The sequence below is a fragment of the Carettochelys insculpta genome, chromosome 2 (assembly GCF_033958435.1).
Source record: "Carettochelys insculpta isolate YL-2023 chromosome 2, ASM3395843v1, whole genome shotgun sequence".
NCBI lineage: Eukaryota > Metazoa > Chordata > Testudines > Carettochelyidae > Carettochelys > Carettochelys insculpta.
In genome coordinates this window covers 71389871-71404900 of record NC_134138.1, presented here as the reverse complement: position 1 = coordinate 71404900, position 15030 = coordinate 71389871, and the positions used below count along the sequence as shown (strand labels likewise).

General features: G+C 44.6%; 1 protein-coding gene across 1 annotated transcript in view; it reads left to right on the top strand.

Annotated features, from left to right (window-relative positions):
- Positions 1-15030, top strand: part of RAB2A (RAB2A, member RAS oncogene family) — an 87051-nt gene that overhangs the window by 45880 nt on the left and 26141 nt on the right. The window contains exon 4 of the mRNA XM_074987156.1: positions 9244-9326. Coding sequence (XP_074843257.1) covers positions 9244-9326 — 83 coding nt within the window. The remainder of the gene's footprint in view (positions 1-9243; positions 9327-15030) is intronic.

Genomic DNA, 15030 nt, shown 5'->3' with positions numbered 1-15030 from the left:
CACTGTTAAGTTTCTGGTCAGGGGTCAGCCTGGTGGCAGCTAGCACTCCCAGTAGCTATTTTAGACCCTCTTAGCTTATCGTGAAAGCCAGGGTCAATTCACACACCCTCATTTGAGGGCTTCTTCATTTGCCTTGGGACCATCATCTCCCTGGAAGCTTCTCCTCCTGAACCTCTCTTGGAACCGACCCCATCATCTTCAGCATGTGCTGGACTCCCTAGTGCAACTGGTACTGATCCCCCACATAGTCTGCACTTTCCTTGCATGGTGTGTCCCTGTCTGCCGCCTCCTATCAAACCAACATCAGTCTTTATAATATTAGTACCAACTGTGCATGGCAGTCTGACAGCACCAGTGCCAGGCCTTCATTCGCAAGTCATTGGGGGCATGGGTTACCCTCCCCAGGTGGAATTGCTTCTCTCTTCATGACCGGATGAGTCTGTATTATACACATCTGCCTCTCTTGCTGCTGGTCCTCCAACACAACTCTTCTGCTGGGTAGCCCCAAGGCCTGGGAATTCAGGTGGAGGTGGTGGTAAGGGAAATGAACCTTGTGGGAGACATTCTGTCCTCTGCAGACGCAGCCTGAGTGTCTGTGACCCTCATAAAGACTATCTGACACAGCTAAGACTGAGTGGCAGACCCTGGGAGGGGTTGCAACTTCTTTGGAGGATAGGGTCATAATTCAAAAGGATCTGGATAAACTGGAGAAATGGGCTGAGGTAAACAGGATGAAGTTTAATAAGGACAAATGCAAAGTGCTCCACTTAGGAAGAAACAATCAGTGTCACACATACAGAATGGGAAAGGACTGCCTAGGAATGAGTACAGCAGAAAGGGATCTGGGGGTTATAGTGGACCACAAGCTAAATATGAGTCAACAGTGTGATGCTGTTGCGAAAAAGGCAAACATGATTCTAGGATGCATTAACAGGTGTGTCATGAACGAGACATGAGAAGTCATTCTCCCGCTCTACTCTGCGCTGGTTAGGCCTCAGCTGGAGTATTGTGTCCAGTTCTGGGCACCGCAGTTCAGGAAGGATGTGGAGAAATTGGAGAGGGTCCAGAGGAGAGCAACGAGAATGATCAAAGGTCTAGAGAACATGACCTATGAAGAAAGGCTGAAAGAATTGGGCTTGTTTAGTTTGGAAAAGAGAAGATTGAGGGGGGGACATGATAGCAGTTTTCAGGTATTTAAAAGGAAAGGGTGTCATAAGGCAGAGGGAGGGAACTTGTTCTTCCTTGCCTCTGAGGATAGAACAAGAGGCAATGGACTGAAATTGCAGCAGGGAAGGTTCAGGTTGGACATTAGGAAAAAGTTCCTGTCAGGGTGATCAAACACTGGAACGAATTGCCAAGGGAGGTGGTAGAATCTCCATCACTGGAGCTATTTAAGAAGAGGTTAGATAGATGGCTTTCAGGGATGGTCTAGAAAATGCTTGGTCCTGCCATGAGGGCAGGGGGCTGGACTCGATGGCCTGTCGAGGTCCCTTCCAGTCCTACTCTTCTATGATTCTATGGGCAAACATAATGAAAGGAGGTATTTTGTCCCTTCGACAGACCACAAATACCGCTACAGTACGCACTCATCCTCCACCTGACTTATTAGTGGTTGATGCTATGCATCGTAGGGAAAGAGAGAGTTGGCAGGGATGCTCCCACAAGAGCAGGGAGGCCAACAGGCTTGATTTTGTATGGCAGGAAAGCTTATTCTATGAAGGGGAGTGGGGGGTTGCAAAGAAGGAACTTGAACCAGTAGGTCTTGGTTATTAGGTATTCATACAATACATTTTAATCACTGGCTAAGTTCTCTGAACTCATTTCCCAAAATTTCAAGGCAGAGTTTACAACCCTAGTGGAAGAGGGCAAACTGATCTCCAGAGCAGCATTACTGGTGGGCCTGGATGCTGATGATACAGCCCCTAGTGTCATGGCCTCTGAATCGCCATGAGAACAGATGCTTGGGTTCAGGTTTCTGGTGTCATATGAGGTCCAGCAGACCATACAGGACCTGCCCTTTGAGGGACCCACCCTCTTGGAGAAGATGGACAAGAGGCTCCATAACTTCAAAGGCTCTGGAGTGACCTTAAGATCACTTGGCCTCCACATGCTCTCTATGCAGTGTAAGCACTTCATCCCTCAGAACTCGCTGCAGTCTTTTAATCAGCAGCCTAAAGAGCAGCAGGGGGGCAGGGGCAGAAATAACAGAAGGCACTTCCAGCAGCCCAGCTAGGTCCAGCAGAAGCCATCCTCAGGGCCTAAACAAAACTATTTGATGGTGAGGGTGTGGTCAAGGATGCCACACCTGTTCCTTTCCAGGATCCTTCCCACCCTACTTTTTTTTTTCTGCCTATTCCCTTTCTACCATGCCTAGTCATGAAGAACTTCAGACCACTGGGCCCTATGCATAGTAGAAAGGGGATATGCTATCCAGTTTAGCATGTATCCATCTTCCCCATCCCTCTTCAGAGACTCTTCTCACAAGAATCTTTTTATGCAGGAGGCTCAGTCTCTCCTGGCTCTGTGGAAGATAGAGGAGGTTCTTCAGGGATCAGGGCTTCTAATCCCTATATTTCCTAATTTCGAAATCAAAGGCCGGGGGAGGGCCCTGGGGCCTATTAAGGATCTGTGAGGCTTGAACAAATTTTTAAAAAAGATCAAGTTTTGAATAGTCTCCCTAGCTCTTATTATCCTTTCCTTGGATTCAGGGGACGAGTTTGCAACCCTCGATTTATACCTATTTCAACACAGCCATTTACCTATTCCACAGAAAGTTCTTTAGGTCCGTGGTAAATGGAGGCACTATCAGTTCACAGTCCTCCCATTTGGACTTGGAGAGCATTCACCAAGGCCACAGCTACACTGTAGCCATAACTCAAAATAACTTGTGCAATCTGCGTAATTTATTTTGAGTTAACTTATTTTGGACTTGGTGCCATCCATTCAGCAACAAAGTTCAAAATAAGCAGTTATTTCCAAGTTCCTGCTATACCTCGTATGATAGTGCTTTTATTTCAAGCATAGTGTTTATCCCAAAATAGCAGCTATACTGTAGCTATACCCTGACTGTATGGCAGTGGTGGCTGCATTCCTCCCATAACTGGACAAGTGGTTAGTCAAAGGGAGTTCTCAGGCCCAGGTCCAACAATACATTGCTTCACATACCAGCAGCCAGAAACTGTATAACGTCTCTCTTATAAACAAAGTCCACAATAGTCCCAGTGCAGGGAATAGGCTTAGTAGGAGCTCTTCTTAACTTGAATCACTCAAGGGCATCACTTCCAGATGTCAGGTTTCAGGCTATGGCCAACATCATAAACAGCCTCATCAGATATCCCACCACAATGGTCAGGTGTCTCATAAAGCTCCTGGGGCACATGGCAGTTTGTACGTTTGTGGTTCAGTAGACCAGACTCGGGCTAAGGCCTCTCCGGTTGTGGCTTGCCACAGTATATCACCCTGTCAGGGGCAACACAGACAAGTTAGTGAAGTGAGGGTGTGCTTCAAGGTTTACGATGGTTGTTGGATGCTCGAGCGGTGTGTGCAGGAATGGCTTTTAGACCTTCACAACCAAGTCTCTCATTGGTGACAAATGCGTTGGACTTGGGCAGGGGAGCTCACTTGGGGAACCTTTGGACCCAAGCCACTTCGAGTGAATGAGACCTCAGGCTCTATATCAATATGAGAGACATCAGGGACATCAGGTTTGTGTGCACCTGGATGCACCTCTCAGGGCACTATGTGTTGATGAGTGCAGACAATATGACAGCAATGTGTTATATCAACAGATGGGGGTGCACACTCATCTCCCCGTACCAGAAGACCCTGAAACTGTAAGAACACTGTGTTCACCACAATATTCACCATTGGGCATCTTTCTTACCTGGCATTTACAACATGATAGGAAACCATCTGAGCAGGTCTTTCGTAGATCATGAGTGATTCATTTCCCTAGAGGGAGTAAGATCAGCTATCTGAGTCTGCGGCTATCACCAGATAAACTTCTTTGCCACGCACCTCAACACCAGCGTGCCAGGTTCTGTTCTACCCGAACCACAGTATGGGGTCTTTGGTGAATGTGTTCAACGCATCCTGGAGGGGTCCCCTTCTCTATGCATTCCCTCCGATTCCCCTCATACACAAGGTCCTCTACGATATCAGACCAGGTCTCAATAATTCTCATAGCTCTGGCATAGGCCAGACAACACTGGTACACTCACCTACTTGTTATGTCAGTGTGGCATATGATCATGTTCCTCCTGTGCCTGGACTGAGTTACATAAGCGAAAGATCATCTGCAGCACTCCAGTCTCAAGTCCTTTCACCTCACAGCCTGGAAGCTTCGTGGCTGAATGCCATGGAGTGTTCATTTTCAGACCCAGTGAAGAAGGTTTTAATGAACAGTAGGAAGCCTTCCACCAGCGCCACTTACTTAACCAAGTGGAAGTAATTCTTAATCTGGGCAACCCAGAGAAGGATATCTCCTATGCAGACCATGATACCATCAATATTAGATTATTTGTGGCACCTAAGTCAGCTTGGGTTGTCATTAGCTTCAGTCAGAATATACTTGGCAGCTATTTCTGCCTTTCATACTGGACATATGTCTTCATTGATGTTCTCAGGCCATATGGTCAGAATGTTCATGCATGGTGTTGGAAAGATTAAGGCCACCAATTAGGCAGACCTTTCGCACGTGGGGCTCCAGGCAAGAGGGTCTCAGCTGTGTCAACACCAGGTTGCATTTCCTCAGCTGTCTGGTATTTATTGGAAACATCTCCAAGTCAACAGTTGTTTCCACTCAGAAATAGAGTCCATGGGGCCCTGTTATAGTCATAAGATTGAGGGCATTTCTATTGACCAACTGCCTCAGTCTGCAGTCTCAGCCATCAGCAACAATCTGCGTATATCTGAGCCTGGTGTGCTTGATGTGTGCTTGGATGCAGGTGGTCCAGTGTGCAAGGTTGCACTTTTTCCCTTCTTTAGATGTGAATCAGGATTGTTTACTGCCCACCCCAGCATCCTTTGGACAGCTTGGTTCACCTTGCTCCTCTAGTCCTGGATCCCTTGTGGGAGTCCCCACACAATGTGTGCTAAGAAGTCCCCTTCACTTAGCTCTCTCCAGCCAAGTCAGTGGTTAGCAACTCTTGCCGTCTGGGTTCAGGGGAGGGGTCAAGTTCAGATTCATTGAGGATGCAGGGCCTGTGTTCAGAACAGGAAGCCTCATTTCCTATCAACATGTTAGATCCTTGGGACATCCACAGTGCATGTTTTGTCTCTTGGGACTACATCATACATACAGGTCTCTTATGGGATATAAAAGTGATCCAGTTTCACTGGGCTAGTTGTGTTTAGTCTGTATCCACAAAAACAACAAAAAATATCCTGTGGCACCTTTGTAGAATAGCAGATTTTTTGGAGCATAAGGTTCTGTAGGCAAAGACCCACATGCATCTGATGAAGTGGGTCTTTGCCCATGAAAGCTTATGCTCCAAAAAATCTGTTAATCAAAAATGTTCCAGGTGGCTTTAATGGGTCCTCCATTTGATCCCCTTGTAGCCTGCCCAGCCTGTCTCTACTTCCTCTGAAAATCATGTTCCTGATAGCCATCTTTTGGAAAGACGGATGTATGAGTTGTAAGTCTCTAGTGGCTGAGCTTCCTTACACTCAGTCATCCAAGGGTGAGGTAATGTGACCACACGCACAATTTTTATCTGAGAGTCTTTCAGTTGCACCTGAATCAAATATGTTTACCTGTGTTATTCTCTGAGATGTACTGTTCCTTGGAAGAATGGCACCTTCATTTTCTGGATGTCAGGTGGTATCTGGCCTTTTGCCTAAGCAAGTCCAAACTGTTTGTTTCTCTTGCTTTTTTGTGGCAGTTGTGGGCCATATGAAGGGCCAAGGGACTCTGCACAGACCATGTCTAGGTAGATACCATCCTGTATCAAGGCTGCATCAGAGAGAGCTTTGACTATGCCACCTCAATGGATACAGGCTCACTCCACAAGAGCAAAAGCAACATTGATAATGTTCCTCAGTGACTTATTCATATGGGATATACTTGCAGAGTGACCATGTGGTCCTCCATGAACATGCTTGTGGACCATTATTGCTATTAATGCTGTTTTCTTCCCAGAAGGGTGTAGGGCTGTCCTTCCAATTGCAGTAAAGGCAAAGCCCCATTGGATTGGGGTGCTGCTTGCAAGTCACCCAAGTGAAATACGTGCCTGCAACTACTTGAAGAAAAAGAAATGGTTGCGTACTGTAACTGTAATTCTTCAGTATGTGTTGTGTATTTTATGACCCACCCTTTGTCCTTTCAGTGTGCAGCCTCCTTTTGAGGCTTTCAGTTTATAGGAACTGAAGGGGGTAGGGTGGTCAGAGCAGTGCCAGCTCATAAAGCTGCAGAAGGGGCCACAGCCATCAGGTGCAAACACCACCCCTCAAAAAGAACTACTAGGCAAAGTCAGAGAGTTGGCACACTGGTGCAAACTAGAGATATATTAAAGTATCCAGCTACATGACTGACCAATAAGCATCTGCTTATCACTTAGTGCTACTGGTTACTTGTAGATATCCCCTCCCCCCGCCCCAATGAAATAGGAAGTGACTAGCTCAGCCTTGATCCCTGCTTTCACTGGGATCAGACAGTTTCCCCTGCTGCTGCTCTGCATTTAAAAGGCTGAACAGCATACAGGCTGGCTCAGCTTCTGTCCCTGCCCTGGGGATCAGCCTCTTTTCCCCCTGTCCTTGCTGCAAAGTGTAGTCATAGGAAAGGGGTGAAGAGTCTGATTCCCACAGTGGGGACAAAAGCTGAGCCAGCCTGTGTGCCAACTCAGACTTTTAAATACAGAACTGTAGCGTGGTGGGGGCAATTATCCAACAGAAAATTTGGCAGTTACTGGTTACCAGATTACTCTTTTTTTTTTAACATAACTAGTGCAAACACTTGCACGGACTACATATTTGCATCACATCTTCAAGCATCAGTTACAGTATGTACACATTTCTAACTACCATTTTACTTTGTTTCAGAACTATTCACTCACCAGGGAAAACAAAATTATATTTTGTAGAGTTCATGGAGCTTCTGAGTTTAGAACTCTAAGGACTGGTTTATAAAACCTAGTTTGTATCTTGTCTGTGGAAGAGAGAAACTTTAGCAGCAGACCAAGAGTTGCAGTTTTAAATTGTGTAAAGATGTATATATAGACACAACACCTGAAGAGTGACCTAGAGCTGTTCTGAAGCAGTAGCAGCTATAGTGGCTACTGCTATAATGAATTAGCCATGGTATTCTGAAAATTTATTCATTGTTCAAGCCAACTAGCCACACCCTACCGGCCAAATAGCCACATACGAATAGTGGCTAGCGTGTTAGACTCCATGGGACTAGAGTCTTGCTTGTTACAGTTGTTACAAGAAAATATTTAAAAAAATAAATCTGTTAAACTTATTCATATTGTATGTCAGGAGGAGGTTAGCTTGTATGGTTTTTACCCCCAGTATGGTTATGGCATAAAGCTTTTAATAAGCCATTTCTTAAGTTACTGGTTGCCTGGAAAGTCAGAATGTTTGTTTGAGAAACAACACCTACACCATAGCAAAACTGTTCTAATGAAGTATTCTTAACGTGTGTAGTTTTTGATTTTGTTTTTTTGTTTTGTTTTGTTTGTTTTGTTTTTTTGTTTTGATTTTGTTTCCTTTAAAGATTTAGTTTTATGGACTCTTGTAGAGTAGATATTGCCTGTCACTCTTGCTAGAGAGCTCCTTTCCTTGATTTGAAGATGGCCTTTATTGGAAGATAAGCTTATTGAATGGGAATAAGTGCCCTATGAACCCAGTGTTTTTCTGGCAAAAGCTTCTCTTTTGATAAAATATCACGTATGCTTGATTATCTTGAAATCTTAATTTCAGTTGAGTGACAGTATTTTGCTATCTGTAGGGCCTTCTCCACATAAATGTGTGTTCTAATCCTGCTTGGTGCTTTTTTTGACATCACTAGAAGACGCGTATTTTGTGGCTTAGAATTGTGGATGAACAGTTCGCATCTCAGTACTTTTAACATGGTTGTCGGATGCTGGTGAGCTTTTCACTGGGAGAATGGGGGAAGGGAGGTCAGGGTCTGCTGGTGTGCATTTCTGCATTTTCCAGGAACTGAACCCTGATTAGGACTATTCTTCTGTCTACTGAGCCTGTTTAACTTTGTGTAAATCGTTTTCTCACTGTACAGTTGACTAAATATATATGTCATTAGTTCCCTTGCCCTGAAAAATTTAATATGGTCACCTATGCAGGAATGGATCTTTCCAATTAGAAATAGTATAGGTGAATCTTCTTAGAAAGCTGTAAGGCGGCCCTTCCAAAGGGTAAGGAACGTTTTGGACTGCAGAGAGAAAGGGGAGGGGTGAACATAAATATAAATCATTTGTCCACATCTCTTGTGCTGAGAGACCTTTGTAACAGAAATTCTTATCTACAGTAAAAGAGAAACTGCCTAATTTATGCAGAATCTCTGATGTTTGATTCACTAGTCGGTAGGAAGATGACTTTTACATCCTGTTGCCTTTTGACAAGCATTATATATCAACTACAAAGGAAACTGATTAAGTATAGAGCAGAATTATATGAAATTAAATTCCAAACCATTTTCTGTTTTTCATAATAAAATGATTACTGAAAGAATTCCATCTGAAGACTGTTGAAAACTGGCTGCAGTTTATGATGTAACGGATAAAATCTGCATCCTTGGCCTTCCAACAACCTTTACACCAGCAGATGGTGGGCGTAAAGATGTCATTCATCATTTATTTACAATGGGCTTTATTTATTCTAGTGTCAACAGCTGCCCCAGGGAGCGGGTTATTGAATTCAAATGTGAAGCTCTGGGTTATTTGCTTCCTTTCAAATTTGTCTTCAGAGCTTAGTTGCTAGGAGTCCATTCTGTGCTCTAATAATGATTCATGTATTGTGAAGCCATTCAGTAAATTGGGTTGTCAGGGATTGCCAAAAAAGGTTTAGAGGTCTTGTTCCTGATCTTTCTTTCCACATCCCCCCCACCTCCATTTTTTAAAAAATTCTGCTGTCGTTATCTTCTTATATGTGACTTTTCTTTATGGAACTAGTGAGGTTTTGTCCTCCTCTCCAAAAAAAAAAAACAACCACCTATGTAAGTAAGAAATTGGTAGCTTTCGTGACAGGCAGTAATTTAATAAATAACTGAACTTTGTTTTCCTACAGGCAGGGCAGGAGTCCTTCCGTTCCATCACAAGGTCATACTACAGAGGGGCAGCAGGGGCTTTACTAGTATATGACATTACAAGGTGAGAAACTTAATGAAGGACATCAAAAATATTTTAGAATTTACAATTAGATTTTTTTGTCTGTAGAAATCTTATAAATACACTTAGATGTCTGAATAAAAAATGCCATACAAAAACTATGGTAAACAGTGTACTAATGTAACTTGGTTGAACTGTTTGAAAGGCACGAAAACCAAGTGAGAGTTGAACTTTGCCTCTGTACCATATGGTCTTCAATTTCATGATTTATTTTTTCTCTCAAATATGATCCATATGCACCTGGGATCCTAGGTGGGCTTGTATATTTGGGATGGCTAACATTTTGTTGCCATCTGTGTTGCCACAAACATTACTCCTATTTTTAGTGAGTTAGCACAATCAAAACTAGCTCAAGTATATCTGCATGTCTCGTGTGCAGAATAGAGATGTACTTAGAAGCCTTACAGGATATATTATCAAATAATTCCTATTTATGGACTTTACATATGCTGTTTTGCTCATTTATTGCAAACTTATGGGCTGTGGCCACACTTGGCCAAAACTTCGAAATGGCCATGCAAATGGCCATTTCAAAGATTACTGATGAGGCGATAAATTGAATATTCAGCACCTCATTAGCATTAGGATGCTTCCGGCCATAGCGCTTCGAAAGCACTGCTTTCAAACACTTGCAGCTCAGTGTGGCTACATGGGGGTCTTTTTTGAAAGGACCCCGCACCTTTCGGAATCCGAGGGGAATAGGGGGATTTAGAAAGGTGCGGGGTCCTTTCAAAAAGGACCCCCATGTAGCTGCACCGAGCCGCGAATGTTCAAAAGCGGAGCTTTCGAAGCACTATGGCCGGAAACGTCCTAATGCTAATGAGGCACTGAATATTCACTTCATCGCCTCATTAGTAGTCTTCGAAATGGCCATTTGCATGGTCATTTTGAAGTTGTGGCCACAGCCATGGAGTTTTCAAGTTAGGAAGAGTAAAGTTCTTGTAGCTTCCCCCGCCCAACATGTTTCCAAATCCTTCTCTACCCCCAGAAAAAGGCTGTCAGTCATGGTTAATGCAGGCAATTAATTAAAAAATTAACAAGTTAAAAGTCTTGATTAATTACACTGTTAATAAAGAGTATAAATTTAAATTTACCATCTATATTTTGGAAGTTTTTCTGCATTTTCGAATATGTTGATTTTGATTTCAATGCAGGATACAATGAACAGTTCTCACTGTATATTATTTATATTCACACTGCTGAAAAAGATAAAATGGTATTTTTAATTCTTCTAATGAGAGCTCTAATGCATAGGTGTGGGGGAGGGGCAGCGTTTGCATGGAACCACCCTTTCCTCCTCTCTGCACTTACCATGAGTGCCATGCCACTTCCAGTGAGAATGGGAGCAGTCCCATGCCTCCTCCGCAGCAGTACAACCCAAACGTACTATTTGTACGCTCCTCTACTCCAGGGGAAGTCAGGGGGAACTACCCTTGCACTCATTCTCCTCCCTGGAACAGAGCGGTGCTTCTGTGGGGAGAGGGAAGAGTAAGGGTGGGGAATGGGTTGGAGGGTAGGGCAGAGCACAGGTACTTGGCCAGTTCACCACTGGTTGCCTCTGCTGCAATGCAGCTTCTTTATCATGAAAGTACAGCTTGAAAATGCAGATTTTTTTTTTTTACACACTTGCACTCAAAAACACTGTAATTTAGAACCAAGGCTCAGACCTACTACTTATTAGGACTGTAGATAAAACAAACAAACAAATATGTTTACATTTATGGAATATAATGCTCACTTTATGCTCTGTATTTTCAAGGTAACCTGAAAGTGGGGGTAGGCATTCACACAGTGCTGTTGTAGCTGGCATTGCTAGGTATTTGTGTGCTAGATAGGCTAAATGTTCTCATGCCCTTTTATACTACTTTTTTCAAGGCTCTAAATTCTACATTGTTTTCCTTCTGAGTGCAGTTGGGTAAAAATAATTCTACTTATGTAAGTTGCATTTTCACTATAAAAATGCATAAGAATATTTGTATGAGGTGAATTGAAAAATATTATTTTGTTTCTTTTTACATTGCAAAGAGAGTGAGCCGTGTACACATCCAAAATATTGTAATAAATTGGTATTCTATTATAGTGCAATTAAAACATTAATTGCAATTTTTGCTTAATTTGACAGCCCTATGGGAAATTCCATACAAGATCTTTTAGAAGAAGTTCTTAGAGTTGTACGGTTGGCCACCAAGGAAACATCATAGTTCATGCTGAAAGCAGAACTCTGCTCTCTGAGCATATCCATTATGAAGTCAGCCTGTATACCTCCCTGCTGTAGTGTAGGATATACCTTAAGATAAACACATCAGAGGCTTCTGAAGTGCTTATGATATTAGCCTCCTGTTCCTGGCTTGAGAACTGTATAGGTAGACATGAGTTCAGGATTACAGAATAAGTGTTTACAAGGCATGCATAAATATTGCAAAGTCTACAACATACTTCTCTTTGCATCTTACAACCTTCACAGAATCCTTGTTCTTCGAGTGATTTGCTCCTGTGCATTCTGATGTGTGTGCACATGCGATATGCATGGTTGTCCCATCTTTTTCCTATCCCACCCCAGCAGTACTTGTCTGGTCAGCTGTAGTGCCCTCTGTGGTGGCGTCACATATATGCTGACCTGACCTCCGCTCAGTTCCTTCTCTCTGATTACTGACAGTGACTGGAGCTTCTACGCTGTTGCTATTTTGCAGTTGGTGGCATTCTGTAGCTCAGGAGTTCTTTGTTAATCAGTTGTTAATTACTGTTTAATAGCTGTTCCTCTTTAAGGGGTTTTCCCCTCATTTAGTGGTGGTGCCTCTCCTCCCAGAATGCAGCAGCCCCGGGCTTTAAGTGGTGTGAGAGATGTCAAAAGCCTATGGTAAAGAGCAACCAATCTTCACTCAACTTGCCTGAAGTGCGTAGGGGAGAGTCCACTGCAGGATAAGTGTTCTATTTGCAGGTCATTTAAACCTAGGATGAAGGAGGAGAGGGATCAGAGACTGAAGCCGATCTTTATGGATTCAGCTTTTCAGCATCAAGAGCCGACTCTATCAGTGCAGAGCTCGCTGGCCTTGGCACCTAGGCCAGACAAAGACTGTTGGCATCACACCCCAGCATGGAAGAATGCCCTCTCCCTGACACCAGTCACACTGTCTGGTGCAGAAGACAGGCTTAATGCTGTACCCGTTCCCCAGTGCAAAAAAAAAAAAAAAAAAAGCATCTGGAGAGAGCGCTTTTCCTCCAGGAGGCCAAATAAGGCCCTGGAGGTGCCACATGCTGTCAAGTGTGGCAGCTATGTGCCTGGCACTATGGACTGTGGGTCCATAAATGGGTCTTTTGAGTTCAGCACTGATGATTGTGGAGGACTTAGACCTTCCCTCCGTGCTGGATACCTTCGAGGCTGCCAGAGACTGGGTTGAATTAATGGCACTGGCCAGTGCAGGCTTGGAGCCTCCGATGGCCTGTTCTCCAGGTGCTCCCTGCCCCTGTACCGGCGACCCTCCATTACCGCCTCGTGGCTGAGTCTTCAGCTGATTCCCGCATTGATTCATTCTCCTGCACTGGTGCACTGGCTTTCTTCACTCTGGGGCTAGCTTCCACACCGATACCAGTATAGTTGGTCCCTGGGTAGCCTGTCTTCATGCTGCAGGCTACATTCGTGGTACTGCAGAGAGCACTACTAATGGTGGGGAAACCTGCAGTACTGGGGGATCCCTTATTCAGCACGGGGGTCCAGCATGGCTTACCCATCATTGGTCCCACTGGCAGTTAGGGGCCCCTGACCACAGTACTGCTCACTGGTACTGCTCTGCCCTGGTCCACATTGGAGTATACTTCAGACTTGGAGGTGGACTCCATAGGGTCTTGCAACTCCTGGTACCAGTCCAGGTCACAGCACCAGTCCAGGAGCACCATCATCAGGAGCCTCCTCTGGCCCTGGTGCACAGCTGGCCTTCACAATGGCAAACACTGTTACAGTGGCCCTTCTGGACTCCTTGGGCCTACCACCAGGAGCAGGGCTTGAGTACACCTTCTCATGTTCTGTCAGCATCCTCAGGGTGGGGGTTCCCCTTCAGCTGCTATGGGGGCTCAAGGTCCAGAGCTTGGCAAACAGCTGGCTGTTCCTGCTGTCCTCTCATAAGGGGTGGCCCAACTGCCGACTCAGCCCCAACTGCCACAACCTGAGGGCTGTGTTGAGGAATGAGAGCTCGAAGAGCAGGATGGTTCCCCTCCCCTGCTGGTGTCATCCTCATCAGATGATGTGGTGTTTGGGTACATTCCTCTTATCACTGTCTCTATGGACACCAAGGCCCACCAGGACCTCCTTCAAAGCATGGTACAGGGTCCTCCTTGCCATTGAAGTCCCAGAAGGGTGTCAGAGTTGAGAGCCCTGGTGTCTGAACCCCCTTATATGGTATTCAATGGCTATTTATACACTACAATATAATTTCATTTTATTTAAATTTTATAACGCTGGGTTTTATAAATTTGATTTTGATTATCCTTACCTCCCAACAAAGTGGAGCTAGTGCTGCCACACTGAATCACCAAACATCAACTGTTGCAGCAGTGCATTGTGGGAACCTGTCCCACAGTTTCCTCAGCCCCAAAGCATTCTGGGTTCTTTCACTGGTGCAATATGGGTGGAAAAAATACCCCACAAGTGGTTGTGGTTATGTGATGTCATCTTGCAACATCACATTGCTCTCATTCCCCTCCCTTGGAAAGCAAATGGCCATGTTTTCAGAAAGAAAGAAGGAAAAGTAGGGAATTCCAGGAGAAGAAAACTAAATAGACTGGCTCAGAAAGTGACTGAACCATGTAAACTGCTTGCTTAGTTGCTTTTCACCCATAGAAATATCACCTTTACGTGTGACTTTTGCCTGATCAGCAAACTAGAGCACCAGGCAGAGGACTGTCATGCTCATGTGCAAGCATGACTGTGCCCTAGGATCACCCAGGTGATTGTGCCATCTCAACTGGACCCCCAGCCACCCTTCTCCCCGCCGCTCCCACCTCCTTGAAACCAGAAACATGCTTCCTGAAAATACAATGGGAACAAATTACTACCTGTGTTAGCTTTGTCCTTCCCCCTGCCCCCATGGCCCCCATTGAAAACAAACAGCCAAAAGAATTTTCGCACCATTTTTCCAAGCCTGCCCTGACTCAGGCTGCTTGCTGGAGTGCAACCCAGTGATGATAGATGCTGTCAGTGCACGCTATTTCTGGGCCAATCTGCCTGAAGTACAGTAGGATAATAAATAGCAAAGTTGAGGTAAGAGCAGGATAGAAAAGTTGAGGAAAGTGCAAGCCATCACTACTAAAGCTAGCTCCCCCAGGCAAGGGAAAAGCCTGCAGCTCCCTGTACTCCTGTGCAGGGAAGATGCCACCACCCTGTTTTAGGGCTATTTTTTCATGAGTAGATGCGATCATCATGCTGATAATAAAGGAGTGAATTCAAAATGGGCCCCAGTGCCCACTTCAATTGCCCAGGTTTCTTGGTGCTGAATTCAAATGTGTGGGCTTCCTGTGTACCTGGAGAGCAGTGGAGATGGAAGCAGCCAGAGTGGACAACTGTAGGTCATTATGGGATACATAACAGAACACCTCTGGAGGCCAATAAAATTGATTTAAAGAAATGGCATTTCCATACTAGCCTTAATTTGATCTTTTAAAGTCGAACTTGACACTATACTGAGTTGCTTTG